Source organism: Lygodium microphyllum, chromosome 19 (assembly GCF_053477565.2).
Source record: "Lygodium microphyllum isolate KBCC chromosome 19, Lygodium_microphyllum_v1.1.10, whole genome shotgun sequence".
Taxonomy (NCBI): Eukaryota; Viridiplantae; Streptophyta; class Polypodiopsida; order Schizaeales; family Lygodiaceae; genus Lygodium; species Lygodium microphyllum.
Window position 1 is genome coordinate 56,273,621 of NC_141153.1, and position 27,045 is coordinate 56,300,665.

Below are 27,045 nucleotides of genomic sequence, written 5' to 3' on the forward strand. Positions count from 1 at the left end.
TACAGCCTAGAGTGTCACTAAGGGCACCAGATCAGGCTGAGATGATGAAGGCAACACCAAAGAGTGTCGGAGAGGAGTGTGCTGTAGACAACCTGCAGAAGTGAGAAAGTCATCAGTGAGGTGGCTATAAATAGCCAACATCCTCCAAACCTGGCTGACTACTGCAGGAGGCCTTGGATATGCAAGGCCTCTAGCCGACTACAGCAAATACCCAAAAATGGCTGCAATAAATGCAGCCCGACTGCTGGAAAAAATGAGAAAAAATGATGACAAAAATATCCAGCAGTCGTGGAGCAGTCTGGCACTAATCAAAGGGGAGAACCTCCTGACAGACTAGGGAAATGCACAAGAAATGTGCCTAAAATGGGAAAAATGCACACTAAACTACCAAAGCTTCCATGTCTCTATCAAACTCTGATAGGAGCTCACAATCAAGAGATGACAAACTAACATGACTAAATCATGCAGGTTAACAATGCAAGCCCATGTGCCCTTTGGTCAGAAATCAGGTTCCCCATGACATGCAAGATTTTTTGGAAGCTGATATTCGTGAGGGCAAAGTTATGGACATCTTATTGCATTTGCCAAATGATAAGAGCCCCGGCTAGGATGGCATCACCAATGAATTCTTTGGCATCTACGCATCCCTTTTGGCAAAACCTTTAGCTGCCATGTGCCCACAAATTTGGGCATCGGGCAGCATAACCATTTCATTGATGGGGTCTATGTATAAGATTTTTGCGGTGTTGGCAAACCGTCTCCATAGGCACTTGCCTAACCTTGTTCATCCTCACCGATATGAGTTTATTAGGGGAAGAAATATTATTCATAATATCCTCAATGCACAGATGGACACAAACTATGCACGGCACAAACAACAAGAGGTTGTTCTGGTGCAACTAGACTTGGAAAAGGCCTTTGACTTCTTAGAATGCTCATTTGTTACAAATTTCATGTAAATAATGGGTTTTGGACCTCACATGGCAAGGTTGATGTACACCATCAGTATGGGTGCCACCTCCCATGTCAATGCTAAATGGTGGAGTCACTGAACTAAGTCTTTTTTCCTTGCGGGATCGATCCGACAGGATTGTCCTCTCAACCCACTCTTCTTTGCACTTGCTATCCATCCTATTCTTTCCATGCTATCGCGTCTTGTGGATACATGGCAATTAGTTGGTCTTTCTCTACCTTTGTAGAGACAGTTTGTTGGTTAGGCACTAGCTTATGATACTTTCATGATGTTGAAAGCTGATGCTTCTAATCGTCGGTCGGCCTTGGATGTATGGGATTTGTTTGGTCATGCATGGCTTGCTGCCAAATCTTCCCTTATTGATTGCACAGCCTCCAATCTGCCAGATTTAGAATGGCAAGGTAAGTTGGTATAGCACAGTGACATTGTAAGACATCTTGGTTACCCCTTGAGGATTGATGTGCAGCTGAAAGTCTTGCTGAAATGGATATCGTAGGAATTGAAAGCCAAGTTTGTCTATTGGAAATCTCAAGCTTGGCCATTCCATGTGCGTCTCAAAGTAGCCCAAACCATTATGCTTCCTATGCTCACCTACTTCTTGTCATTGCTGCCCTAGAACAATGTTGCCTTGAAGGATCTTGCCCACCACTTTCATTTCAAGCTCTAGAATAAGGCTTTTGTGCAAACAAGTATATCTTGAATATCATGGAGCATGTTTGCACCCCGAAATCCATGGGAGGCAGGGCTGTTTTGGATGTGGGAACCCGTATGACAACCCTCCTTTGGTCATTGTTTCAGGCCCTGTGTATTGGTCAACAACCCTAGACTCTTATTATTCGTGCTTTCCTTGAAGAACGGGCCTTTGGCATGGCAATACAAGGATTCAGATTTCCTAGTGGCACATGCTTAATGCTATGGCTCACTTTTCTACGTGTACCTCCAGTCTTCTTAATCATTTGGTGCCTTCATGGAAAATTGTCCTTTCCGAGGCCTGTTGGCATCTAGCAAAGGACGGTTAATTGAAATGGAAATTCTAGTGGTCTCTCCAATTCTTTTATGGGAAGGCAAATTGGAGGAGAGAACTAAATTCAATCTCGTGGCACACCTTGGATTGACCTCGGTAGTTGATGCCACTCTATTGCCCCGATGTCGTGCCGCTAAGCAGATACAGTGTGAAAAACCCTGGAGTGCATCATCATCCAGTTTTCTTATTAATCTAGAGTCAATGTCATATTATTCATTGGTATTAGTATCATAGTGTGGATAGTTCCAAAATACAAGATTTTTGGACAATGATATTTTCTATATTATTTCTTGTAAATATCCTCACAAGGTATAGTAAACTTCTAGAATAGGGTGTCATGCAAAAAAGCAAGTTGCTTTTCAATCAGTTTTGAAAATCTCATGCAAAAAGAAGGCCTCCCGAATTCGGCAGTATGCAATCGCAGTTTTGAGGCAACAAATAGCACTCTGAACGAGAAGAAGACGAAAGAGTGATCTAGGAGAATACTGACCGGGCATCCTGGGGTTTCGTCTGAGTAGCAAAGAAGAAGCTAGTGTTTGGTGCGCGTTTTTAGTCTACCAAGGAGCTCCAAGAGATCTAATGCTCGGAGATTGCTTCCGAGTACTCCCATACAAGGATTTTGTTTATCTTCTCAAGTTCTATCAATATATAGTGCTTTGAATCATTGAGCTTTGTCTTTATCTTGTATACCTCCTGCCTATTCTTTTTCTTCTCTTATCTCTTATTCTCTACTTCCTTTTCTCTCTGATCCCCAGTGGATACAACCTTTCAACTAAAACCCCTCCGACACCGAGGCACCCTGATGTCCTTTCGCACCATCAGAAGAGCCTTTTAGGTACCGCGTGGCTATAGTGATATCTAAGGTAGAGTCTCTAATCTGTTGCAGAACTGACAAACCTTCCTATTCCAGATTCCAATTGCCCATATGGCAAGACTAGGATCTTGGAGAGTGTTTGACCCTTCAGTCCTATTCAGTTAATCAGATCTATCATCTCATGATCAGAGACCGTGCATGGATCGCCACCAAAGCCAATTCTCTTTGGGGATTGCACAGATCTAAATCTTGGTGAAAATTAACAATAATGAAGGGATAAATCAATAAGACACCATTCAAATGCAAGGTATCTATTTGAAAAATGTTGGTAGGGGGCCTCCCTCTTGCGTCGGCCCTTCACCACAAAGGTATATCTAATGGGAATTGTTTCTCCTATACCAGTCTAGTGGAGTTTTCCCATCACAGCTTCATTTCTTGCCCTTTTGCTCAAAAGATTTGGGCCCTTCTCTCGGACATCTGTCTTGCGGTGGTGGGCACAAGGATACATCCCGCTTGGCTGGGCTTTTGGAAAAGCTAAATACCTTGGTCTGTCTCAACCTCACACGAAGATTCTATTTCACTTTTCAAATTTTGTGGTTGCTAGCATATCGCGGTCACTCACAATGCGTTCATTTTTCATGCCGCCTCGCGCATTCAACATGATGTGCGAAGCTTAAGGGTCTTCTCCACTGGCAACTTGACCTTCTACAGCATGATGATATCTTGGTTAGAGATGATTTAGTCCCTCGGCATATGACAATCTCCGCTCTTCCTTTGCCATGACTTTGTATCTTTTATGCACAATGGACTAGAACCATCCTACATCTTGCAATCTTGCAATCTTGTGCTTGTATTTTTTCATAATTAATACAATTACCTATTACCAAAAAAAAAAGAGGATGGATATCATCTACACCACCTCAATTGTGCATCCTTCATAATCCCCTTCTTCTATTCTTATAGCCATGCATCTTTTGTGGATTGCTAGCTCCATGTGTTGTTTTCTATCTATCTTTAAGTTTGCTTGGTTGGCCAGAAGGCCCTTTGTAGATATTTCAATTCATTAATTCAAACTTCACACACACACACACACACACAAAGGTTTTTGGGTAGTTCTTGCCACTTTGTACTGCAGCTTATGACTTCTACACAAATTGGCTACTGAGAGACCTATGAGTGCTACAATGAGAGAGAGAGAGAGATCATCTGCACCATCTTGGTTGTGCATCCTTCATAATCCCCTTCTATTCTTGTAGCCATGTGTCCTTTGTGGCCTTTTGGCTCCATGTGTTGTCTCCTACCTATCTTTGAGTCTACATGGTTGGCCAAAAGGCCCTTTGTAAATATTTCAATTCATTAATTCAAACTCTCTCTCTTTTTTTTTCGTAAAATTCAAACTCTCTCTCTCTCACACACACACTCTCTTTATACTGTGGCTTGTATGCAGCTTGGCTACTGAGAAACATGTAGCTGTGCCCTGAACACTCTACAGCATGGCCTTTGATTAATATGAGATCATGCTTTTCAGAATAAGGTTGGCCTTAGAGAATTTTGCGGTCACATCTTTCACTTTGGCCTGTGTTACTGCAGACTTGCCTTTAGGTTACACACAATAAATGTGATAGTTCAGACACATGTAAGCACTTGATGCAAAAGCTTCCGACTTCATGCAAAGAACTTAATAACAGACTTCCCTCCATGCATAAAGATAAGTTGACAAAATCTAGAAAACTTATCCCAGTGCATATACTACGAAACAGGCATCTTGTATGACATGCTATGTGCATATTGCATCTCAGCCTGAGAACATGTCATTCCTATCCAGTGTTGTGGTGTTTAATACAGTGGCAATGTTGGAATAGATGAATTCAGGGTACAAATTGGCCTCTCAGAACAGCTTGAAACTTTTAAGTGATCAAATACATAAAGAGAAAAAATGTTGTTTTGAGCTTTTAAAATCAAATTGTTTTCTGACTGTGCAGGTAGCGGAATTGCAATCAAGGCTTCAACATGAACAAGCTGTAAATAGGATTCTCAACCAAGCCCTTGGGCAAGCTTCATCTGCTACAACTCCTACGTCAGACAGCCTCACACCTAGGGTAATCACGTGCAACTAATCAGATGGTAGAGAGATTTTTGCTCTCAAAAGCCTCTACAAACACAAAAAAATCTACCAAACTTGCATCATCATACGGATGATGGACACATGTCCAAATTCTCATTGTATGAACAATAACACAATACAATTTTGCACCTTGCACTACTTCATCACATCCCATAGAAAGTGTGACTGTACTAAACAGGCCACATGTCCACAGGGTACAAGTTTAGCAAACTGTGTTACAAGTGATGTATCTACATTTGTAAACCCTTTCTTCAAGTTCACTGAACACTTGAACACGTCAATTATGCAGCCCACACAGGACTTGATACGAGACATTGCTATGCTTGAACTGGAGGTGGCACAATTAGAGCAACACTTGCTTACCCTTTACCGCAATACATTTGAGCAGAATTGGAGATGGATTTCACACAACTCAGCAGAACGTAGCACATCCAGTTCTTCAAAAACAATAGATGGTCAAAAGCAGCAGCTACGAATATCAAACTCCCTGGGCAAGTTGATTATGTCCGACAAACAAGGTTTCCATAGTCAATCCTTGAGTGAATATTGGCAAGACGGCTCTCACAAGAACATCTTCCTCTCTGAATCCAATGCCAGACAAAGTATGAGTGCCTGTACATCTATCAAAAAGGAGTCAAAATCATTCTCTTCATATTCTCAACCCATTTCATTGCCTCAAGTAAGTGTTCCACCGTCAATTAAATTCTGTTCATAACTATCAGTTGGAACAGTTAGTGTGCCAAAAACATGTGTTTGCAAACCTTGAGGTTATCTACAAGGCTAGTTATCATTTGCACTACTAACGACCCAACCTAAAACTAACAAAGGTGTATTATTTCATATCACAAATAAATAAGGAACTCATGTAACAGTATGGACATTAGATTTCACCTCCAAGAATAGCAAGTATAGATGAGTAGTAGTACCAATCTTATCATTCCATAGAGAAAAATAAGTATTCTGTGAAATGCCCAACTTTGTTGAGCCTCCACAAGCAAGAAACTGGAAATTGATCAAACTATTGTGTTCACTAATCCTGACAAACTAAGTATTCCTCCTGCTCAAACAACTGTAGCATTTCATTGGCAGTGTAGCACTTCTTTTTGTAATGTAGACAAGTTGGCTCTTCATGAGAATGATTCCTTAGCTTAGGGAGTTTCAAGAACAAGACCACAAGGTGTGATTCAGCCTATTGGTACTCAAATGTGGAGCCTAGCTGAAGAATAACAGCTTGTAGCTCATCCAACACAGACAACTCAGCTTGTCAATGCACCACATTTTCTCTCATCTACTCTCTCCTAGACCCTGATTACAGAATCAGACCAGCAAGCTATATAGTTGATCTATCAGAATGATACCATGTCAGAATGTGACCAGAAGCAAGAACATGTGAACAGAAGACAGAAAACTGAAGAGCAAGATGAAGACAATGAAAAGAACCAGCACTATGATGGAGAAGGCTGATACAAGTAACAGCCAAAGCCCCTCGACATGTCTCTGAATGACTGCAGTGAGGGTGCTGAAAATGAGAAGACTGAAGTTTAGGGAGTGACTAGAAAAAGTAATCTTGCCCTAGCTGGCAGGCTGTTGTAATAAAGGCTCATGACCTAAAAACGGACAATTGTGAAGATATGCTACGGTTTGCACTAAGGAAACACAACATGTACGACCAAGATTGAAACACAAAGGCTTAGACAGAGACAAGCAAAACTCAAACGCTAAATGTAAAACGCAAAACGCAAAACTCAAAACTCAAACACAAAGACAAACACAGGGAGAAGAAACTCTGAAGTGAATGAATGCTGTAAATGAATGTAATAGTTAGTGTACAGAATGCCCAAGGGCATAGCAATTGCTGTGACCCAAGAGAGTGCTGAATGATGAAGGGCAGCAGACTAGTCACCAAAGTCATAGCAATTGCTATGACCCACTAGTCAGAGATGAGTGAGTGTTGAATAATGAAGGGCAGCAAACTGGTCACCAAAACACAGCAGTTGGAGGCTGAAATACGGTAAACGCAGTACCGTACTCCAGAGAAGGCTGAAAAGTGGTCATCGAAGGCAAAGAACTGACAGACAACAGCAAGAGACGCGTGTGCTGATGTAGCCCAGCCTGCTGGACAACAAAAACGCAGGTACTGCAGCAGTCGCCTAGCAGGAGAGATTGCAACAGCCTGTCACCTAGCACTAGATGCTGAAAACACAAGCTGATTAGGTGCTATGATGACGCAGCAAATGGAGACCTCCAAACAGCAGGGGGAGCTGAAAACAGGCCACCTAGGGCTAGATAGTGATTAGCTGAAGTCAATGATGGCAAACAATAGATGGTAGGTGGCTGATAGCTGAAATCTACACAAAATGATGAGGCTGAATGGTGGGCAACCTGCCTATTTATAAATGTTGGCGGTTGCCCCAAAAATTAGGGTTTTGGGGACCACTGAAACTCTCTCAAACCGCACACCAAATTTGTGTTTTTCATTAATTAAGCAGTTTTGGGGTTGTTTAAAAATGCTAATCAGTTGTAAAGCATATTTTAGCTCAACAACAATAACCTTAAGCAATGGCATAAAAGATATGTAGGGCCCAAATAACATAGGTGGTCTAGAATGACAATGACCACAAAATGGGAAAGTAGACCAAATTTACCTAAATGACTAAAACTAGAAAGAGCTCCTAATGTCCCTCACTAGCTTTGTGTAGGGCTCACAACCAAGTGATGACCATAATCGATAACACCAAGTTGATATTTTTTTCAATGTAAGTCGTTGGGACAACTCTATACATTTCACTCAAACAATATTTGGCTCTTAAATACAAGACTAACTTATGCTCGCTCAAGAGCTGCTTCCCTAACTTTTGTCGTTGAGGATATTGCTCAAGGATGAAAGTGGATTGATTATAAGAAGCAAATGCTGACATTACACAGCGACACAGCCTCTGACATGAATGGTGGCAGACTAACACAGCCAGCATCATTCCTGTTGTTCCCTACCACCAAACTTGCTCCCTCACCACCCCACTTGCTGCTCTGCCTGCTCCCCTCACCAACTTAGCACTTCCCAGCTGCCTACCCAGCTTGCCACTTGCCTCTGCCACCTCTAGCCCATCGTTGCCCAACACGGCAACAATTCCCTTTTGTCCAAGCTCATTGAGGAAGAAGCTTCTTCTTCCACAATGGTTGCTTTTCTTCGCTTCCTCATCCAAGCCTCCTCCTTGTAGATTTCAGCCATCAATCACCTATCATCTGCTATCCAGTAATCACTGAATGTATCCCATCATTACCCAACCCTAGGCGTCCTATTTTCAACCATCGCCTTGCCGTTTGGACGTCTTCATTTGCTGCATCATCATAGCACTTGATGAGCCTGCGTTTTCAGCATCTAATACCAGGCGACAAGTTGCTACCATCTCTCCTACCAGGCGACTGCTGTAGTACTTGTATTTTTGCTGTCCAACAAACCATCTACATCAGCAAACACCTCTCTCATTATTCAGCACTCTCTCATCTCCAACCGGTGGTTACTATTAGCAATCATGCTTGTCGTGCCTTGTCATCTCCTGCATGTGAGCCTTAGTTTGAGTTAGATGAGGACTTGAGGAGCTCTGATCTATCTAACACTTAATTAGACGGAGGAGGTAGCTCATTCTAGAGCACTCAATTTATTGCATTTCAGTGCATTTTCTCCTCCAGTCAGGATTTTATGTGCATTTTTCGAGCAATTTCTAGATTCTTCAGCCTGCCTCACGTGCCAGACATTGTCCACCCTTTTCGAGATTTTTTTGAGTGTTTTTAACATTCTTACTAGCATCAAATGCTGGTCGACCATATTTTTGGCCCTAGATTTCAAGTCGGCCAATTTTTCTCGAATATTTGGCTATCTATAACCATTTCCCACTTGGTAGTCAGATATATCATCATCTTCTCTCTTCCCTTGGTAGGTGCACACTCTGACTCCATCATCTTCCTCCGGCTTCGGTGCTGCCATCATCATAAGCTTGATCTAGTGCCCTCCTTAACGCTATGGATTGCGTGCAGGGATTGATCAGTCCTCCTCTTGGATTCAACATTTGTTCCTTGTTCAGTGCAGGTTTCTTTTCTTCTTCTTTTGCACATTGTCTCTCTCTCTCTTCCTCTGTGTTCGAGTTCCTTCTTTCGTTGCGCACTCTCACATGGTATCAAAGCATGGTATCATTGTCTAAGAGAGAGACAGACTTCTCACGGAGGAGACCACCCCAGATTGTTAGGCGGCCTTGCCACATCAACATTTTGCTGAAAACGTAGCTTTCTGCTTGGAGGTGTTCGCTTTTCTTGTGCAAGGTATCTGTTTTGCTGCCCACTTCCTCTCCTGCTAGAGGCGACAAGCTTCCTCGGCCAAGCAAGTCTTCTACTACAAACACAGTCTTCCTTGGTTAGGCAATAGCTCTCCTTAGCAAACGCATATAGTCCTTGTGCAAGCAACTGTCTATCTCCCCCAAGCGGACCCTCTACATCAACTTCCTTGTGATCCTGTAGCTGTTTTCTCCTATTTCGGGGCTGTCTATTGCCATAACGCAGATTTTTTGTCAGTGTTTTGCTGATCGAAGATATCTTATCACCAGTTTTTTGTTGACTCAAAGGATGAGATCTCTATTCTTTCCTTTGAGAGATGGAGAGATTTTCGTGCTAGTCCATGCAATGAGTCACCTAGCCTCCTCCCCATTCTCTCCATGTTTCACAGAAGGCCCATTCTGCTAGCCTTCATATGCCCTTCATGGCACCCTCGATATAGGTGCCCATACTCCCTTCTTTGCCCAAAGAAGACTGGCTTGATGGTTCCAACTACTCACTTTGGTCATGTAAGATGAAGTATATCCTTGATACCTTCGATCTTTGGGAGTTTGTTACCCACCCTATTCCCCGTCTAGTGCAGGATCCCACCATTGGATCATCAATGGATCGTGTGGCCTTATGGGATCGGCTCAACTCTAGAGCTCAATCTTTTCTCTTTACGAGCTTACAGGATTCTGCCCTAGTACATGTGTGCATGTTGTGGAAAGCAACAGAAGTGTGGACAAAGCTTACTTCCTTGTACCATCAGAAGACATTTACCCACCTGATTACTTTTGAGAAGCAATCGCATATGCTCGTTGTTGATGACTCTCCTGAGTTTTTCAAGTTCCGACTCCGATTTGAAGAAGCCTAAATGCCCATATTGTGGGAACAGGACACATCTAGAGGAGAAATATTGGAAGAAGTACCCTCACCTTTGTTCGGGAGCAAAGGATGGAGCTAACGCATCCCAGCCTTCTACCTCTACTCCAACAATTACCCATGAGTCAGTGTTCCTTCATATTGTTGACTTGGAGGAATCTTCTTCAGTGGTCGCCTCATCTTCTGAGAGGCCTTGGCTGGTTGATAGTGAAACTTCTAGTCATTTCACTCCATGTGGCATACTCACCTATGTGACACACTTTTGTGTGGCACTCAGTGTGTATGTCACAGCTACACCCTCACATCAGTGTACTTCAAGTGTTACACATATGTTGCACTAGGTGCCTCTCTCCATCCTCACACCCAAATTTGATTTGTCTAACAGTGACAATAGTGGGCTATGTCAACAGGGGATATCAACCTCATGTAACACTTGTGCGACACATGCACACATTGCACCACACCTGTGTTGCGCATCCACACATAGGCACTTTCACACACGAGGCAACACACCAAGATACCTTCACACCACACGTAACCTAGTGCACATGCACATAAGCACACCCATGTGGGTCACATAGGTGCACCACCTCACATTAACATGCACACATACTAACACTTACATAGACCTTCCACATGTATTGGTGGACTATGAGGAAACATTATTGCAATTGGGTAATTGTGGACATTGCACTTTCTGACATTGCATTGCTCTGCCCTTGGGCATTCTATACACTCTTTTACATTCATTTACAGCATTCACTCACTTTAAAGTTTCTTCTCTCAATGTTTGAGTTTTGAGTTTTTGTGTTTTGCATTTTGCATTTAGGGCTTGTATCTATCTTTGAGTCTTTGTGTTTTAGTATTGGTCGTACATGCTGTGTTTCCTCAATGCAAACCCTAGCATATCTTCATATGGTATCAGAGCCCGTGCTCTTCTAAAGAGCATCCTGCAATGATTGTGGAGGCTAGTCTTTGTCTGAGACTCACAAGTGACTCAATTCTAACTCAATGTCTTAGGTACCTTCTTTTTCGAATTCTATGATGCCCTATTAGGCTTCTCCATCAATGGAGGCTCTGAGAAGGTATTATGGTCTCAAGGAGGAGGTAGGCACACCTTCACCTTCACCATCTTTTTCTTCTCATTTTGGTCATCTTACAAATGAAGAGTTTGAGGAGTACTTGCGCATCACATACAATTCGGTTTACACTCCTCCAATGAGTGCTACTATTCCATTTGGACCGATTGGTGAGACTGGCCATCTCCCTATGATCTTGGAGGGACCACAACATTCGCTATGTCTGGCGATCCATCTCCTTCATCACAGCCAGGCCTTGTGTCAGGTTTATATAACCCTCTTGAGTCATTGTATGAGCCAAAACCTCTTCTGTTTCTTCTTTTGTTATGCAAGATCCGAATGATTTTCAATATGTTAACTTTAATAGATGAGGCTCTCGAAACAAATAACCTTCATCAAGTATATCTCTACCATCTGTTTTATTTGAGTACATAAACCACACCTTTCAACTCCCTCTCATTCCACCACTATCTTCTCCACATTCTAATCTACTCACATCTTCATTCCAAAATCTTGGATTGCATTTCACTTCCGCTCAAAGCACACTAGGGGTTGGATCTTCCATCTCCGCTCCTAATACCTTCTCATTCACCATCCCACCATCTACCTATCCTCCAATCACTCCACCTCTTGGTCTTGGTGCATTGTTAGAGGGAATGCCACCTTTTACACTATATCTTCCACCTACCCCCACCCCACTATACCACATTCTTTCATTCTGGAACAACTGTGATGGGCATCCCCCTCACTATCCCTAGATACTCACAAACCCCCACACAACCTTTCAAATGTAAGGATATCCATCCTCTGCTTATGGACTGTCGTCACACATCTCTTAGATCACTCCTACGCATGGATTTCCATCATGTGCTCTCCATGTCTCTATCCCTCCACCTTGGGCTCCACAAGTGGTTACCATGCCCATACCCAATCCACCCTCGCCCACCTTTGGAGCCACTGTGGCTCACTTCTTGTATGCATGATGGGCACTCTGGGATTCCTTCCTCAATATACTCTACTCCCCCACCTTATCCCCCTTATCCACCCTACCCCCATTACACACCTCCATCTCCTAGCACTACCACTCCTATTGTAACGGCTACCATCTACTATCCAGCCATCACCTACTGCAGCCCATCACTATCTAGCTCTAGGCAAGCTGTTTTCAATCATCGCCCTACTCTTTGGAGCTCTCCATCTACTACATTTTCATAGCACCTGATCAGCTTGATTTTCAACACCTGGAGATAGGCAACAAGCTGCTACCATCTCTCCTACCAGGCGATGTTGCAATACCTGCGCTTTTGCTGTCCAACAGGCTGTCTACATCAGCAAACACCTCTCTTGTTGTGGCCTAACAGTTCTTTGCCTCGAGTGATCGGTTTTCAGCCTTCCTCTGGTGGTACACTGCTATGTTAACTAGATTTCACCCTCGGACTATTGTGTTTTGGTGAGCAGCTTGCTGCCCTTCATTATTCAGCACTCTCTCATCTCCGACTGATGGTTACTACACTTGGGATCCATCTCCAATGAATGTCATTCTCCAACACTACATTGCTTTGCCCTTGGGCATTTTGTACACCCTTACATTCATTTACAACATTCATTCGCTTTAGAGTTTCTTCTCTCTATGTTTGTTTCTGTGTTTGAGTTTTGAGTTTTTGAGTTTTGCGTTCAGGGTTTGAGTTTTGCTTGTCTCTGTCTAAGTCTTTGTGTTTCAATCTTGGATGTACATGTTGTGTTTCCTCAGTGCAAACCCTAGCATATCTTCACAATCCCAGCATTTATTACTACCACATCAGCAATCATCAACAGTTTGATGCCACATCAGTATTTTTATGCAGGTTGGACAGCATTTATGGCCCTATTTATTGTTGGTTAACCAATTTTCAGCATTTTAGGCTATTTATAGTTGTGCCCACTAGTTGGTAGATCATTCATTCCTCTACTTCACACGTGCTCCATCAGGTGGCTGCAGTCTTCTCCATCTCTAGTGTGGACAATAGGCTGGATATTCTCCGTCTCCATCACCATCTCCGCCACCATCACCATCGGTGCTGCTATCATCATTTCAGTCTGATCCGATGCCCTCACTGACGCCTCAAGCTACGTGCAAGACTAATCAATCCCTTCCTTTGTATTCAGCATTCTTTTCAGTCAATGCAGATTTCTTTTGTCATCTCTTGTTGTCTCTCTTCTTGACACCTTCGATCTTTGGGAGTTTGTTACCAACCCTATTCCCTGTCCCGTGGAGGATCCCAAAGTGGGATCGACAATGGATCATGTAACCTTATGGAATCATCTCAATTTTAGAGCTCAAACTTTCCTCTTTACGAGCTTATAAGATTCTATCATAATGTATGTACACAAGTTGCGGCAAGTAGTGGAAGTGTGGACAAAGCTTGCTTCTTTGCACCATTAGAAGACATTTGCCCACCAAATTATTCTTGAGAAGAAATTATGAATGCTCGCTATTGATGACTCTCCTTCCATGAAGGATCACATCAATAAATTAGAGAGAGTGAGGAATGAGCTTTCTTCCCTCAACAAGATCACCTCTTGGGCGGATATGACCATGATTCTTTTGACTCAATTGCCCTCTCCAAAATATGATATCTTCTACACTAACCTTCTTACATTAAGGACCCATGAGACTTCTATGGAGGGGAGCTTGCCCCACTTGTCTTGGAGCATGATGAGCATCTAAAAGAGGTAGCCAATGGATCCAACTCCACAAAAGCTTTTACTTGCCCGTACGGGAAGGGGGAAGGAGGAGAAGAAGAACCCAAAGGCCAAGCCCAAGAAGGAGAAACGAGCATTCCTCAAGCTCTAACTCAAATTCAGAGAAGCCTTGATACCCACATTGTGGAAAGGGGACACATTCCAAAGAGAAGTATTTAAAGAAGTACCCTCACCTTCGTCCAAGAGCAAAGGATGGAACCATGTCATCCACGCCTTCCTCTACCTCTACAACAACTATTACCCATGACTCCGTGCTCCTTCATATCCATGTGTTGGAGTCGTCTTCTTCAATGGTTAACTCATCTTTAGAGAGCCCTTGGCTCATTGATAGTGGCGCTTCGAGTCATATGACTCCATGAGGTGATATGCTATAGGATATTCGTCCATCTAAGGATTTAGTCAATGTTGGTGACAATTATTTGGTGCCTGTTAGTGGTGATGGCACTTTGCTATTATTGCCAAACCATTCCTCTAGCTCCATTTTAAAAGTCCTACATATTCCAAACTTGGGCTTTCCACTTCTCTCAATTTATGGCCTTACTCAACTTGGTACCTATAACCAGCCTTCCTTCTGTGGATGTGTGGTAAATCCCTAATTACAACTTAACTACAGCAGCAAATAATAAATGCAAATCTAAAAATACAAATTTACCTACTGATCTTGGACAATGCACATCCAATTGGCCCCAAAATTGGCACTCCTTTCGGAATTTCTTTAGCTTTATTGAAGAAAAAGTTGATTTACAATGGGATTCTCCCGATCCCCTTTGCAGTCCAAACTCCCCTTGCTGTCCAAAGTGACAAGCAAGTCTTCAATCTGATTTGCCCCTTGATTCGAGCACTTAATTGGCCTTCACCCACTTCATAGACAATGGAAATGCCCCAAATTCAATGGCTGGCTAGTCCTCCACCTAAGTTTAGCTGAAATTCACCTTCAACCCTATTGAATCCAAGTCTTGGAGCTCCCAATTTTTGGCACGCTTCCCAAGGCTGCTGCTAAACCCTAATTTCTGCTGTAAATTAGGGTTTTCTCAACCTCCAAGGGTCCAAATGCTGAGATCTTTGGAGCAAGGCTGTGAAATGGCTAGGAGATGAGAGAGAAAATTCAGAGTTTTGTCGCGAAGAATGACTGAAAAATGCAGCTACTGCCCTACCATAAGAGCTTGTAGATGCAAAGAGTTGAAGAAAATCAGTCATTTACTACTGTTGCCCTGTTTCAACAGCCTGTAGATGCTGTCACCTGCTGTTGATTGGCCTTCTTCTGCCCTTGGCTGCCTTAGAAGGTCCTTCAATGGCTGCAAATCAGACCAGCAACATCTGCCCCCTCTCTCTTGCAAGCTGAATCCACTAAAAATGCCTCTCTCCAGTCTCTAAAGACGTTTTTTTAGTCTTGCATGGCCATTTTTGACAAGTGGCAGCCTTCCCAAATGGTCTTTTCAGCATTAGTCATAATTAAATATTAATTTTCAGTCTTTAAATATTAAAAATTAATCTAATAATTATTTCAGTGCCCTAAAAAATAATCTGATTGGCAAATAATTAAATTGGCCAAGCAACTTTCATTCTTGAGTGTCTCTGTGCCATCTTTGACCATCAGATTGGTGTTAGGTACCATTAAGTGTCACTTCTCTAGTGTCACCAACTGACACTTATGGCCAAATGAATAACCTAGGCCAACAATTGGCACCAGATACCACCAAGTACCTATGTGGTATAACTTATAGCAACTTTTGCCTTTGACATCCCATGATTTCCTCAGGTCCCAGGCTCATAAATTTACTCTAACCCCAATTGCACCTCACATTGCAACATTTACTTAATCATGTGATTAAAAGTTAATCCATGTTAAGTGAGGTTTCAAAAATACATATCCTCATGACAGTACCTAGGTTGTCTTCACCAAGCAAGCCGTGTTTATTGAGATTTCTTCTTCCGCAGCTATTTTAGCGATGGGTCGGTAGAAGAGCAAACTCTACAAGCTCCATTCCCCTTCTCTTATGCAAGGTCCTCCAAGGTAGTTGTTGACTGCTACACCCGTTCCCGCTTGTGCACCATCTATTCCACAGGTTCCTTCCCATCCCCCACTCTCTCCTTCGTTGTTTCCCTTGTACCCCCCATACCTTTCAAAGGGAGACGATATCAATAATACAGCAATGGATTCCTTGGGCCCAAGTGTTTTAGAGAGGAATTTCCATGATCATAAAAGGAGCTTCTTCATTGACGGTCTACATCAACACACTTCATTAACATTGGCACACTTCTTGTCACCCTCAAATCTGCATCTTCTTCGGCCTTCAGCCACATATAAGATCTAAGGGGGTGTTAGCGATCATGTTTCCATGCACTGATGTTTGTCATGCACTGTCATCTCATGCTTGTAAGCCTCAATCTGAGTCAAAAAACTGAGACATTAGGAGCTCTAACATGTCTGTCATGTGCTTGACAACCTCCCAAGGTGGATTGTCCAGTGTATCTCTTGATGCTATCATGGCAATGACTTCTACCTTGCTCTTCCAGTCATGGTGCTTCATCATCATCTTCATCTTCATCCCTCATCATGGTTCTCATGACCACACGAGGGTTGGCATTAGGCTTCTCTTCCTGCTTCGACATCGACATCCAAGGTTTTAGAGGGAGTTCTTACCCTTTCATTGTATTCTACAAGATTCGGCATTTGTCATCGACATCGATCTTCCCCCCTGTTGTACCTTCTCCTTTGCATTGCATGATTTCATCATCTTTATAAAGGCTGCTTGGGCAAGTGAACAATCTCCCCATGAGGGACACTATCCAAGTGGCACCTGCTGCATGAGCATTCTCACCATGTAGCATACTATGCATGATAGGATGCTACAGGGCTTTCAAACCTTGGTTTGGACATGTGGTTAGTGGAGAGGCCAAAATGGCACCACTACTCCATTACTCTTTTCCTCGTTATTGACACCCTCAAGTGGTTCACTTAGCTTGTTTGTTTTGTGGTGTGTTGAATCTATATAAGCACAGTTACTTAATCGACCGCAAACCATCTCTAATCAAATCACTTGACCAGAAAAAGAAAAAGAGATTCATTGTGGTTCCATTCACCTTTGCAGGACTTGCTAGGCCATTGGGAAGCCAACGAGTATCCTTTGTCCGAAGCCCTATCCTCTCTAGAGGGTAACTACTTGGACTCCCTCAGTAAGATAACCATCACCTCTATAGTCTTGGTAGACCACTAGGCAACCACTGTACACCCTTTGTTCGATGCCCTGGCTGCTTTGGGGTGAGATGCCTTGGGATAAAACTCGGTTGGTCCTCCTCTCTCGCCCTACTTTGGGCCTGAGAGGAAATGTTGAGCTAAAAAATGCATTACATGCTGATTAGCCTCTTAAAAACCCCCCAAAACATGCTTAATTAATGAAAAAGCCTAAAATGGAGAGCAGTTCAAGAAAGTTTTTGTGTAAAACCTAATTTGGGAGAGTCCATCAACATCTATAAATAGACAAGCTGCCCATCATTCAACCTATCCTTTTGTGTAGGTTTCTCACTCTACCATCCTTGTCTTGCAGTCCAACAATCAACCCTCTTCGACTAGTTGTTCACCCCCTAGTGATTGTTTTGCGAAGTGGTCTACAACTATCGCCCAACTTCCCACTGTTGTCAATGATTAGCTTCCATCATCTATATCAGGTCGTTTTTGTGTTTTCAGCACTTTTTTTCATCAACCTCTGCTCTGACTAGTGGTTACTCCACTCGAGATTCGTCTCCGATGGACGATACGCATCGCCACCCCCCTCAGCCCGTTCCCTCAAGAGCCACTGGCTATTGGACAGGAATGAATTGTTACATCCTTGGACATCTAGGATGGATACTACAAGATTGACCGCAATAAATTCTAAGGAAACCATAAAAACTCACAGCCACCCTAGCTCAAGTCTAGTTCTATGACTAGGTTGCACCATGACTTGAGATGATTGCTAGTCTATAGATTAGCAACAAATTCAAAAAATGTATTGCATAATAGGTAGACATGTTGATATAGCACATCAAAAGTATGTGTAAGCATGCATGAGCTTTAACATTACTTGGGCATAAATTAACAAAGTACTTACTAGGCATTGTGAAGGTTTTTCACATGAAATCCTCGCATCTTCTTAAAAAACTACTACAATCCATGTGAAAGCAAGCCCAAAAAACAAATTATTTTTTACTTTTGAAGTTTCTATAGATGGCAATGTTTACCTCTGTGCCAAAATGACAAATCAGGGATCAAATGCATCATTGTATTATTTTGAATTGGTGTGTTCCAACTTCTCAATATCAACAGCAATATTTCTTTTGATTACTAATGGTTCTGATGTACAGGAAACTCCAATGCGCAATATTCGAGCTGCTCAAGGAGCACAACGTGACATCAGCTTTGACATATCAAGAGAGGTTGATCTTCATGCTGTTCTTGAAGTAGGCCTGTTTCCTTTCCCAGATCTAACTTCATCTCCATAAGGAATTCACTTTTATGATCCCAGCAAATAATTGCGTGTCCTTTTGCTGCAGGGAACACCTTGCCATGACCTTTATGGGGAAAAAGTTTTTAGAAGTCAAAGTCCTTTAGTTGTAGATTTGATCATGCCGACACCCAACAAGTTATCAGAAGACCTAGTTTGTTGTATGGCTGCTATCTATTGCAGACTTGCCGAACCACCACTCCCTCACATTGAGGGCATCATGTCCTCTTCCTCTTCATCCTCATCAGCAAGTACTTTTACCACACACAGATTTTCAAACGAAGGATGCACTTTACAATGGAAGAGTGATGGCTCTTGGGAAGTTCCTTTCTCGCTGAGAAACCAAGATGTTGAGGGAGCATGGCACTCGTCCTTTACAGTTGAGTGGATAAGTGTTGACAATGATAGATTGACATATGCTGCTCGAATGCTCCGTACATTTCGGTAAGTGAAGTCATGAATTCATTCTTCCATTTGTTTTGAAGCAAAGGAAGCAGCAGACTTGCTGCATATTTGTTCACAGAAAGTGATGAAACTGAGCCAAAGGAGCACAAATCACTAAATACAAAGTAAGACATGGATTTTTAAGAATCCAGTTGAGTGCCATGGGTATAAGGTCTTGCTAAACCAAACATGTCAGAAAACATTGGTTGAAACAAATGCTTGGAACAATTATTGCTGCATTATCTCAACCGTCACTGCCGCATTGTCTTATCGTATAGAGATCTAACAGTTTGATGGATTATCTGGTCATACGAACTCATTGAAACCGTTTCCGATACATTATCAAGCGCAAACAGATCTCTCTTTCTCTCTCTCTGGTGCTTATTGTCCAATGCAGACAAGTTGCTTACCATCTTGGATAATGCCGTGTTGTTGAAGGTCTATGGTGCAGCAGCTGGAGAAGGTGGACCCGAGCGGGATGACACACGAAGAGAAGCTAGCATTCTGGATCAACGTTCACAACGCCCTTATGATGCATGTAAGGCACTGAGCCTCCGTGACAAAACCTGTTTCTTGCGCCATGTGCGGCATCACAAAGCTTTGAAGCACTTGTTTGCAGGCATATCTTGCGTATGGGATCCCGCGGAACCATCTCAAACGCGTAGCTTTGCTGCAAAAGGCAAGTGTTGAAGTCCTTTCCTCATGTCATCTCCCGCATGTTTCAAAGGTTCCCTTAAAAGTCATCTCCGAAGCACCTGCCATCCTTCGAGATGGTATTCAGGCAGAATCCTGTTAAAATATATAGCTATTGGGCAAAAAATGCATTACAAAACTATTGAGATTAGCACAAGATAAAAAGAAAAACTAGCATCTCCGAAGCACCTGCCATCCTTCAAGATGGTATTTAGGCAAAATCCCATTAAAATATATAGCCATTAGGCAAAAAAGTGCATTACAAAACTATTGAGATTAGCACAAGAGAAAAAGAAAAACTAGCATGCATCAATGCTCCACAACATGAACTCCATTGGAACTACATTGTCAGTAATATCTTTTGTCGATAGAAAATCTCACAACAAAAAGTAAATGGTTTTAAAAAAGGAACTACATGCAATGTTTCATTGCTTCGAACATTGTATCTTTTTTCATGTAGATCTCACGAGATGTATGTATATTGATACAGGCAGCATATAAGGTTGGTGGGCATTCTGTGAATGCACAAACCATCCAACAAACCATTCTCAAGTGTCGTTGTAGCCGCCCAGCAAAGGTGTGCTTACATGTTCAATGCTTTTGTATGTGCATGTGTGATTATGCCCTTTTGTATTATATGTGTGAACGTGTACTTGTGCAATACATACGCATGTATCCCAAGTGTGTGCTTGTGTTTTTGCGTATATGGGCATAGCAAGCATGTGTTTTCTATTGATAGATGAGGTAGTATGTCTCAAGTAGATATGTCATTTGCTTATGTAGTGGCTCCAAGTAATCCTCTCTCCAACATCAAAACTAAAGAGCGATGACCGCCAAAAGTATGCCATTGATCACCCAGAACCTTTGTTATGCTTTGCTTTGTGTTGTGGAGGTCGATCGGATCCCATGGTAAGCAATTCATCCCTCTATTACTTATGTGTTCCTTTTTATTGCATTAGCTTCTTTTCATAAACACTTTTGATCTCTTTTAAGGGTGTGGCTCAAAAAATGAGAGTTCTCATTGGTACTTTGGCATTTGAAGGCCAATATTTAAGAGAATTTGATGCATTTCTACACTTGCATTACAATGCTAGCTACTATAAATCCATGTGGAGTGCCATATTTCAAGTCCATTTCTATCCCTTTGACTTACAAAGTAGTGTTTAGGACTTGGAACTTCTTTAACAAGGAAATTGTAGTGTCAAGACTTACTATTTCATTGCCTTTCATGAGTACATTGTATTCTTTATGGGCCCTTGAATGCAATCATAATAACCATATACATAACATTAAAGTGAAGAAATGGTACTTAGAGTTGTGTTATTGCACTCTTTATAAGGATGAAATGAAGTTTAAGCCATTTATACTATTGCACACTTAAAACGCTTTTAAAATTGTTAAATCCAGCAATTCTACCATAAAGATATGCTTAGGCTATGGGCATTTAACTACTCTATCATACTTAATGGGCTAGATCTAAAGCACATCCCTAAAGTTTTCAATTGTTTTTTTAGGGATGTTTGTAGGTTTTAGATTGAATATGCACTCGAAACTGAATATTCAAGTATGAATGTCAAAAATAGTGTGTTTTACATTAAGAAGAATAGCATAACCTATTTCACTTAGCTTTAAAATTATCGTACAATACTTAATATTTAAAAACCCACTATAGAGCACAAAACAAATGGCTCTTAAGGTGACAGAGATAGATCATACTTTGTTTTTTGTAATGTGAATATTATGTTATCAAAAGAGTAAGTATTTATAGCATCGCATTGATGTGGCTAGGCTTTACTCATGAGGCTTTAAGATCATGCTTGAGCCAAGCACTAAGTCTATAAAGTGACAAGAAGATGTAAGGCAGCATTTATGATGAAGTAATAAAATTTGAAATCTCATCTTTTAGAAATACTTATAATAGGAAAGACATTACTAATGAAAGTTAAGAGGGGACAATGAGGCAAATTCCTTACATTATCTTGACAATGAAACCAAAATGAAAACCTTACACTACTCTTGCATGAATAACCATGTGGATTGGCTAATCTGTGTCCTATAAAGATAAGAAATGACCTACCTAAATTGTATCATACTCTCGTGTCATTCTTGTGATGTTTAGAATGTTATACTTTTCAATGTAATAGATTGACATTGTATAGAAATGTTGACAATGGATTATACATTACTATGTTTCATAGCTTTTTTTAAAACAATGCAAGGTTGATGATATTAGAAAGTGAAGTATTTACATCGTCCCATCTAGGAATGGCTCTAAGCTTTCAACCCTTTTAAGAGCTTGACAACTAGCTTGAGAGCATTATCAATCATAGACATTTTCTTAAGCATATGAATAGCATCTACAAGTATGCTATTACAAAGGTTAGCAAGGGATGCATACATCACTTTATACTGCCCAAAAGCAATATTGTTCCTAGGACACCAGCATTCGAACCCCTTACATTGAATTATAAAGCTCAATTGAGGATTCTAATGAGCTGGAATAAAATCAATGCCATACACAAATGGCGATAGCCAAATATTCATGGACAGAGAAGCATCTTCTTTTCCATTGTCCCCTCCTCTCCGTTTAAATAAACAAATTATTGATCGCCATGCCGATATAATCTGATTGGTAGCATTGGAGACCTGCACAGTAACTTGGGCACTAGAAAACAATATATCAACCCATTTAGCATTTGACCAGACCTTATCATAGATTTTAGATCTTGAAATCCAATTTATAATCAAAATGGACCAAGGCTATGCCTCAATTATACTCTTTAACAATGAGACTGAGAATCTCACGATTCTCTCTTTAAGGAGTTCCAATCCCAAACCACCTTGTCCAACTAAGACAATTACCTGATCCTATGGAATTGCAGGCCATCCTTTGGCCGCCTCACCATGAGACCATAGCACCTTCTTGAATAGGGCCTCAAATTTGTCCCAATTTTCCTTAGCAAATGGGAAGATAGAAGCTGTGAAGATCATCATTGGAGATAAAACCATTTTCAAAAGTACTAATCGACTAGTGAGCCTAGCTGTGAAAGGGAGCTTAGGCCTTATTTTGTCTTGCATTTCGGTGTAGAACCATTCAAGACAACCCTTTAGAGTTAGGCCAACACTAATTGGCACACCGAGATACCTAATAGGTTGCCTCTTTGGAATTTCATGGAACCCCAACTATTTGACCCACTGTGGACTTTCCTTCCAGGATAAGAATAATATCTCAATTATTTATTACTAATTTTAGAACTTGACAAATAAGAGAATCTATCATAAATGTCAAGGAGTGTACCCAAAAATATTGGATCATCTTGCACAATATTATAGTTGTTGTCAGCACAAGCATATGCATGCAAAAGTAGCTACCATCATGTAGGACTAATGGATAGATTTTCTATGCCCTTACTGTCTGATCTATGCAGCATAGGAGGGGGTGAGTTACCATTACAAATAGTAGAGATGAAATAGGGCAACCCTGCCAAATATTTCTATGCAAAGCAAAGTTGCTAAAGGCATATCCATTAATAGATACCATGGCATAGGCATTAAGAAAACAGGGCACAGACCTGATGATAGAACTAACTCCCAAACCTAGTTCTCTCAATCACTACCAACACAAACTCCCAGCACACTCTATCATAGACTTTTTCCAAACCCATGTTAAGGAGTAGGAAGCCCTTCTTGAGGGAAAGTGCATGATCAATGCCAAATATGATACTAAGGATAGCATCTTGAATATGCCAACCATGAATGAATCCATATTGTCTCCTGTGCATAGACCGACTAAGAACATACTTGATTCTGTATGCCAAGGCCTTTGACATGACCTTATACAGGACATTAAGCATAGTAAGAGGCCTTCAATGGCCAAATCTCATCCTCTCATATGATTTAGGCATCAATTTAATAAACCCTTCATTAGCTATCTTTGTTAAGCAACCATATGCTCTAAACCGGTTCAACATCTTACAAAGATCCTTTGCACATACATCCCACAACCCAAGATAGAACTCTATTTGGTGGAACCCGTCTGGTCCAAGTGCGCACCCCTTCTTCATCAACTTAACCACAAAGAGCAACTCATCTTTAGTGAAGGGCCACCTTGATGAGGATAAAGCAATATCACTATTAACAAAAGATTCCACATGTTGGAGGAACATCTCCATTCTCCTCTCCCAATCAAAGGTGGGTTAAAAGGCTAGCCAAAAATGGATGACAAATGTCTCCTAAATACCTAAAAAATAGTAGCATCTTCATCATGTCTATTGCCTTCCTCATCTTCTTTTATAGTGATGGTCTCCCTCTTTTGCTTGTGTTTCAAAGCACCAAGGTATGCTGATGTGGGGGACTCTTATATTGATGTTAGTTTAGACCACATTCCAATCATTTTGATGGTCAAGATAATATGCTCTGGTAGTTTAAATGTGAAGAAGATTTGGCCAATTTATCAAGGACATCAATATACATATGATAGCAGGTTTGAAGGTCCACTCATGTTTCATAGTTGACTAATAGCTTAAGCTTTTAAAGAGATGTTGACAACAATAACCTTACTCTCAATCCTTTGTGTGTGTTCCTACAACAAATATAAGGTTGTTTGGGAATTGGAACATAAGGATACAAAAGTGTTTTAGAAGATTCATACATTTACATATGGTAGAGTACTCTTATTAAATGGCTAGTAAGAAGTATAGATATTACAATCCATTTACTTTATATGATCTAGAGATAATTTCAAAAGTTGTTGAACAAAGAAACATGATAAATAGTTAAACAACAATAACTCTAGAAAGAGCACATGTCAATGATCATGTTCTTTTTCTTGTTAAATTTACCATAAATACACCATTTGCACAACTCTTAGCATGCATAGAACATGTACTTGTTTATATTTAGACATGTGGTAATGAGTACACCACATTTTCTAAAGTTGTTAAAATACAACACTTGCATCTCTAAATGGTAGTCTATAGTGAATGATTTTCTAGATAGCATGAACCCAATGGTTTTTTTATGTTACTATAAAACCTAAAGAATACCTTAAAAGGGTTTATGAATACCTATGTTGTATAAATTTATTTTTGCAATAGAACTTGCACAAAGTTTATAACCTACGTAGAATTCCCTTATGGGAGACAAGGATTGTGGTAATGTTCTAAGAGGTTAGATTATTGACTCACCAATGAGCAAACTTATCATAAAGTTTTAGATGGACAATCAAATGAAAGTCTTGCTTTTTGTTGAAGATTAGTTATTCCCTTAAATGTACAAGTAAATTGATGGTATTCAAAATAAATTTGTTGCAATGGTCCTACTCTTCTTGACCATGTAATGTATTGTATTTCTTAATGCTATTTTTATGTTCACTTAATAAGGTTATAGCAGGTTTTGTGAAGTCACTTACCAAGTAAAGGCCTCTTGAGCTTTAAACATGATCCTTATCACAAAGTCTCTTTGTCAAAATAAAGTTCTTCCCATGAAGATAAATGCCATCAATACTATGTACTACAACCATAGTGTTGCTTGCATTATTTTAGGTGTTGACATGTGTAATGAGAAATGATAGTTCCTTAACAAATAAGTAGCCACAAAATGGCAAGAACATGTAATGAGAAATGATAGTTTTTAAACAAATGAGTGACCACAAAAATGTGGCTTTCTCTAGAAATAACGCATTCAAAACATGCCTTGACTCTTTTTGGATAATATATTTTGTAGGTGCGAGTGTATACAAAGAAAGCCATACATCAAGAACTAGAAGTTGCCAAGCAGGAGTTCTTAGACACTAATGTGACCCTTATTGGAAGAAGCAAAATCCAACTACCATGGATTTTGGACACATATGCAAAGGAAGCCAACTTGAGGTCCTCTGAATTAGTAACTTGGATTTGTGAAAATATGGAAGAGAAGGCAGCTACATCATTTACTAGGCTGATCCTTCAAGCAAATGGCAAGGTTAACAAGTGCATTGAATGGTCACCATACGACTTTAGGTTTCGTTATATTTTCATGTCCCCTTCAGCCCTTCGATTCTCCAATACATTCATGTAACATCCCTATACAAGCTATCCAAACCCTTTGTCAAGGCTTGAAATTTTAGGGACTCGATTTGTGGTCCTTACTTCATTTTCAAATGTGAGTTCACAATAAATCAATACAATTGAATTGTTTATAACATGATCCTTATATATGGACAAATGTTGAACTTTTATTCAATTATTTGAACTTGGACTTGTCTACACATCATAATATCCCCAATTTACTTATTATCCTTTTTTAGTAGATAACAAAATGAGAAAGATTGAAATTTCAAGATAAAAAGTTGTATGATAAATTTTTGCATGCAAAAGATGGAGGGCCTTTTTCATCTCATAACTTCTTGCTTCTCATGAGTATGCTCTCTATTTGAGGAAAATGTGCTTGCCACATAGGTACTATATTGAAGATCTTCTTTGCTGGATATCCCCAAAGTCCAACCATCCAACTCTTCAATGTGATGATTGGATGTTGGATAAGCGATTTTCATCGATTCAAAGCATCAATCAATACATGTTCATCCCATCCATACCTCTCTCTCTCTCTCTCTCTCTCTCTCTCTCTCTCTCTCTCTAAACATGATAAATCCCCTTACCTCACCTTAAGTAAATTTGTAGAGCACCCAATCAACCCTCATCTAGGACATGTAAAGTCATTGCCTTTCATAAATTTCCAATCATTTAATATTTTAGCTCCCCAAAAAATGTTGTTGCACAACAGAAAAATGTTAGTCATTGTAAGAAGGGCCTTTTGTTCTTAACCAAAAGATGTCTAACAAGGAACTTTAATTGGACCTCTTAGGTATTTACCCTATAACCCACTCAACCTATTCCTACCTAGTGATTAGAAAAGATACTATAACTGTAAGTGTACCTTTTGGTTATAATGCTTAAGGTTATCATATTACTTATTTGACTTAGGATCACCTTATTAAAGTGCTATTTGAGCATGATGTTTTCAAATGTAGTATTTGCACTAAGATCAAATATTTCATGACATGATGAGATTGGCTTAAACAATCTAAATCCTAGCTTCCAAAAATGTTTTGCATCTAGACCTCTAAGTATATTTCAATAAGTTAAATTTGTTCTCCTCTTGATCCTAAGGAGCACTTAGTTCTATACTAACTAATCATGTAATTGTACAGTTGTATACTAGCTTATCATGTAGCCTTTGAGGTGAATTGACAATTTTTCGTGGCGGGACAACCATCTTGTACTTTTATCTAGAGCATCCTAGTTCTCTTGGATTCCCAATTTGAATGGAAAATAATCATGTAATAACAATGTCACAAAATAAGACATGTTGTAGTTTATTAACTTACCTTGTGTAGATAGCCTTATCATGCATATCTTCAACAACTTGAAATAAACCTAGGTATAGGAAATAGCCTTTCACACTTTTGGTATTTCTACTAAAAAGTATCTTCAATTGA

At 40.6% G+C, this 27,045-nt stretch overlaps 1 protein-coding gene and 1 long non-coding RNA gene across 7 annotated transcripts in view; one reads left to right on the plus strand and one right to left on the minus strand.

The window, feature by feature from the left end:
* The window catches only part of LOC148019901 (uncharacterized), a 57,171-nt gene extending 37,499 nt beyond the window's left edge, over positions 1 to 19,672 (minus strand). Inside the window, exons 1-3 of one of the 2 annotated variants that reach the window (XR_015694886.1) lie at positions 19,286 to 19,672; positions 18,169 to 18,936; positions 5,300 to 5,556 (exon numbers count right to left, since the gene is read on the minus strand). This is a non-coding gene — a long non-coding RNA (uncharacterized LOC148019901). The remainder of the gene's footprint in view (positions 1 to 5,299; positions 5,557 to 18,168; positions 18,937 to 19,285) is intronic. The other variant, XR_015694887.1, reaches the window with a different exon arrangement.
* LOC148019902 (uncharacterized) overlaps positions 1 to 25,759 on the plus strand; it is a 60,479-nt gene extending 34,720 nt beyond the window's left edge. Inside the window, exons 6-14 of one of the 5 annotated variants that reach the window (XM_087700093.1) lie at positions 4,794 to 4,910; positions 5,226 to 5,615; positions 18,292 to 18,387; positions 18,481 to 18,875; positions 19,314 to 19,413; positions 19,495 to 19,558; positions 20,063 to 20,145; positions 20,352 to 20,477; positions 25,293 to 25,758. In XM_087700093.1, the coding sequence (XP_087556219.1) occupies positions 4,794 to 4,910; positions 5,226 to 5,615; positions 18,292 to 18,387; positions 18,481 to 18,875; positions 19,314 to 19,413; positions 19,495 to 19,558; positions 20,063 to 20,145; positions 20,352 to 20,477; positions 25,293 to 25,625 (1,704 nt within the window). In that variant the 3' untranslated portion in view covers positions 25,626 to 25,758. Of the gene's footprint in view, positions 1 to 4,793; positions 4,911 to 5,225; positions 5,616 to 18,291; positions 18,388 to 18,480; positions 18,876 to 19,313; positions 19,414 to 19,494; positions 19,559 to 20,062; positions 20,146 to 20,351; positions 20,478 to 25,292 lie in introns of all 5 variants that reach the window. The other 4 variants (XM_087700092.1, XM_087700090.1, XM_087700091.1 and 1 more) reach the window with 4 other exon arrangements.
* Positions 25,760 to 27,045: the final 1,286 nt, after the last annotated feature.